Here is a 4,181-nt window from a genome sequence, read left to right as displayed (position 1 = left end):
AAGAGACAGGTAGGGAGAGAGAGTGACGGTCAGACAGGTAGGGAGAGAAAGACAGACAGGTAGGGAGCAACGGCAGGCGGACGACCAACTCAGGTATAGAGGTGCTCAGACAGGTGTCTCACCCAACAGCAGCAGTCTGTGAGTGGCCTTATATGCTAGCCTCTCTTTCTGTAGCTGCCTCTCAATCTTCTTGTTGGCCTCTCTTTTTGCTTTTTCATCCAGTCGTTCTTCATCCGTCTTCCCTCCCAGACAGCCCATCTCACCTGTAAAATCACACACCAGTCAATGAGCGACTGAAGCCAGGTTAGTTTTACATAGATTCATTTAGATTTTTACATCATGTTAAGGTGTTTTTCAAGTTAATACTAGGTTTAGTTTAGGTTTTATTTAAGTGTACTCTAAGGTTAAATCACATCGAGCTGAGCCTAAAGTTCAGTGTAGATTTGGTTTAAGATTATTTTTATGATACTAGATTTTATTAGGGTAGAATAGGGTAGAACTTTATTGATCCCACAGTGGGGAAATTTCAGTGTTCCAGCAGCAGTAAGGGACAAAAACAACAGAGAGCAAGAAACAAGACACCATAAGAACAGATACCACACATTAAGATGCAATTAACATTTGGTTTATTTTAGGTTCATAAATGATTAGCTTCAGTTTTCTTTTGGTTTTTCTGATCAGTGCAGCAGTGACGTTTGTTATTGATCCTTTATCTTCATTGTGAGGTCACAGCTGTGACTGCATCACTGCTCACACCTGACAGAGGTGGAAATGAAGAGGGAAAATGGCTCCAGGACATGATCCAATAACAAAAAGAAGCCTTTCACTTTTCTAAACTGATTCTACTGATTTTTTTTTTTTTTTTACATTTTTTAATCTTTTTGTATTTAACAGCTTTCCATGTGCTGTTTTCATTCTTCTGTGACTTAAAATAACTTTTTAGCACAGATTGTAACACGCTGTACAACCACACCTGTGCTGCGCAAGAAAGTCGGCATGAGAAAAAGAAAAGATTAAAAAAAGAAAACTGGCAAAGAAAGAAACGCCCGAGCTGATCCCCAGAGGAAATCCACAGGTTCAAGCTGCACAACAGTTTCAGAAACCAGGTTAAAAACTCAAATAAATGAGACTGTCCAGTCACAGTTCATACATGCTCACCATAAACCAAAACAAAGTTTCATAAATTTTTTACACACAAACATTTTGCTGATGATTTTTTTACTTTAAAATTTACTTGTAAACCAGTATTTTTACTGCAGTATTTCTACTGTTACTGAGGATCAGAAAACGTCTGCCAAACCATGAAACCAGTTTCCTAATCTGCTGCTGAATCCAGTAAATCCATTATCTACGCAGCTGGTCCCAGTTCAGTTGTGGTTGTACTGACCTGCAGCTGTCCACGATCACCAAGCCGTCGAGTGTCAGTGGGTCCGGGTCAGTTCATCGGTCTGTCCATCAAAGTCCACAAAGAAAAACCAGGAACAGCGGCTCCTCAGACAATCAGCCTCCAGGCCAGGTCCAGTCCAAGTCCAGTGCAGAGGGTCAAAGCCAGGTCTGATGGAGGCTTTCGGATGTTTTGTCCGCAGTGAGCAGAGGAACACCTGTGCTGCTCCCTCCTCCTTCCTGTCTCTAACAGCACCTCATTAGCTGTTTCTCTCTGTTTCTCTTCAGGGGACTCACTGTTTTTCCTCTTGTGTCACTTTGCTGCCTGACAACCAACAGCTGCATCCACAACACAACCGCTGCTGCTCCCGGTTCCAGTCCGGACTGTGCTGGACCAGAACTGAAATCGAAATCAGACTGGAAGCTCACTAGATCCACTACTTGGTTTCAAGACTTGTTTACTTTAAATGTGCTCATTTATGTTGTCAAGCCTCTGTCCTGTTTCCTGTATTTCTAAAATACATGCAGATTATATTTAAAGTGAAGATGTAAAAAAAGAATAAGTTGACAAACATTTAGTTACAGTTGTTAGACTTGCATGGGAAACTACTGTATTTTTATGAGCTGGTAATCTCTTATTTTAGAGTGTTGGCTTCATTTCTTGTTAGTTGATGTTGACAGTTGTATCAGATTTTTTTTTTCACCTTTATCTGTTCAGGGCAGATTCTCTGAAAGGCCTTCTCTCTTTTTCAGGGACAACCTGTTCACATTCACACCTGGAAGCTGCCCAGTCCAACCACACACTGATTTGTTGCCATTGAGCAGCTCCACTGGAGCAGTTGGAATTAAGCTCAAGTTGTTCTAAGTCCTCACAGACATGCTAATATCCCACCCAGACTGGATGCTGCCGGTCCATGGATAGAACCCGTGCTTTCCCAACCTTAGGCCATCGTGTTGTAAGATGTTGCAGGTGTGAAGGGGATTTGTGTGTGTTACTCTGTTATGTATTCATGTTTGATATTTTGTTTTTTTACCAACCCCAGCAAAACTGAGATGTGTATTTTCCTCATCTTAACTGAATTTTTTTTACATTAAGCTTCCATAATGGTGCTGGTTTGTTCTGTTAATGTGGTTTCTGCCTGCAGCAGCTGTGGGTGTCTTTTAAACATCTGTTGGTGCTGATCTGTCGCCACCTTGTGACTCTTTCAAGTCACTGCACTGTCAGATCTGTGACCAAGTGAAGCAGCTGGAAGGTGGAGTTCAAACTGTTTTGTGACATTACAAAGAAAACTGAATTCACTGACTTTGTCCACTTTGATTTTATTTAATTGGGGGTTTTTTGCCCTAAAAGAAAAAACAGGAAAACAAAAATCATTACATTGGAGTGGAGTTTGATAAGTGACAGTGATCCTGACCAACAGTGTTCATGTTGACAGGTGTGTTTTTACGCTGCTTCTGAATGTGATCAGTATTTTGTATCTCAAACAGGCACAGACTCAAACCGACTGAATCAGGATCACAAATCTGAGCTGAAACATTTTCACATAATCTGAACAGCATGTTTCTTCTGCCTGGGGGAGTTCCCTTCTTGTCCTCCCTCACTGGCTGGATGGATTCCCTGATACTGCATTCTCCAGAGACTTCAACCTGAGCAGAGGTGACAAAGTACACTCATTCATTACTCAAGTAGAATTACAGATACCTGTGTAAAGAAAAAGGCTAGTAGTACTACTGATTCAAACTCTACTTGAGTAAAAGTGAAAAAGTACAGGCTCTGAAGTATAACAGTAAAACATAATGCTGTGAAGGACATTTCTACAGCTGTTTCTGTGCAAACCTATAGTTCCAAGACTATTAAACCATTGTAACTTCAAATAAAATAAAATCAAAAGCGACTGAAGCCAGGTCAAATAAAAAGTCAAAAATAATTAGCACTAACTAACAAGAACACATTTCGGGTGTAATTAAGCCTGAACAGATAAGGCCGGTCATTTCCTATGCCCCTACTCACAGTTAATGTCTCTCAGTTTCCAGCCTGGATTAGCTCATTGATCTATGCCATAGACCTCTGTTCTTCATAAATGATTAAAAACATCAGTGAAGCGCACCGCTGCACTGGGTGAGGTGTTTCTTCATGACCAAACACCAGACCAGTATAAACACAGTGCCCCAAAAGCTTCAAACAACCAAAACTTTTTACAGCATCTGAAGTGAAGCAAGACTCAGCTGTGCATGTGTTAGACCTCTGTGAAAGCATAAGGAAATAGCAGACTGTAAACAAAGCAGAGCGCCTGTAATAAAGGAACATGTCACCAAGTGCAGCGGTGTGCACATTTAGTCAAGTCAAGATTTTTATTTGCCATTTATGCATAAACAGACAGTCTAGGCATATAGGAATTCTTGTGCAGCTCTCGTTTGGAGTCAAGTAAGGAGCCAAAAGCCAGAAAGAACATTTAGTCTTAAAATAAAAAGTTACATAAAGGCAACAAAGCATTAAAGTCGCAATACACAAAAATAGGGTAATAGTAGTAGAACCGCATTTCATTCATCACTGATTGAGGAAAATAAGAACAACCCCAGGTTTCTTTTCAGCACTGTAGCCAGGCTGACAAAGAGCCACAGTGATGTTGAGCTTAACATTCCCTTAGATCTCAGCAGCAATGACTTCATGAGCTTCTTTACAAATAAAATCACAACTATTAGAGAAAAAATTGGTCGGACCACTCCCACAGCTCTCGCAGATGTGCCATCTACTACAATGGCTTTAGAAACATCTGTAAGACCTCATTTATACTTGG

At 40.7% G+C, this 4,181-nt stretch overlaps 2 protein-coding genes across 8 annotated transcripts in view; both read right to left on the bottom strand.

Moving 5' to 3' along the window:
• The window catches only part of LOC109974964 (guanine nucleotide-binding protein G(olf) subunit alpha-like), a 10,501-nt gene extending 10,243 nt beyond the window's left edge, over window positions 1-258 (bottom strand). Inside the window, exon 1 of the mRNA XM_020625445.1 lies at window positions 123-258. Within this exon, the coding sequence (XP_020481101.1) occupies window positions 123-258 (136 nt within the window). The remainder of the gene's footprint in view (window positions 1-122) is intronic.
• A 2,438-nt stretch (window positions 259-2,696) lies between these two features.
• sycp2l (synaptonemal complex protein 2-like) overlaps window positions 2,697-4,181 on the bottom strand; it is a 26,453-nt gene continuing 24,968 nt past the window's right edge. For all 7 annotated transcript variants that reach the window (XM_020625493.1, XM_020625489.1, XM_020625492.1 and 4 more), the window contains one exon: window positions 2,697-3,030. In XM_020625493.1, coding sequence (XP_020481149.1) covers window positions 2,982-3,030 — 49 coding nt within the window. In that variant the 3' untranslated portion in view covers window positions 2,697-2,981. The remainder of the gene's footprint in view (window positions 3,031-4,181) is intronic.

The sequence above is a fragment of the Monopterus albus genome, unplaced genomic scaffold, assembly GCF_001952655.1.
Source record: "Monopterus albus unplaced genomic scaffold, M_albus_1.0 scaffold355.1, whole genome shotgun sequence".
NCBI lineage: Eukaryota > Metazoa > Chordata > Actinopteri > Synbranchiformes > Synbranchidae > Monopterus > Monopterus albus.
Note: the sequence above shows the minus strand (reverse complement) of the source record. Positions and strands in the feature narration are given on the sequence as shown.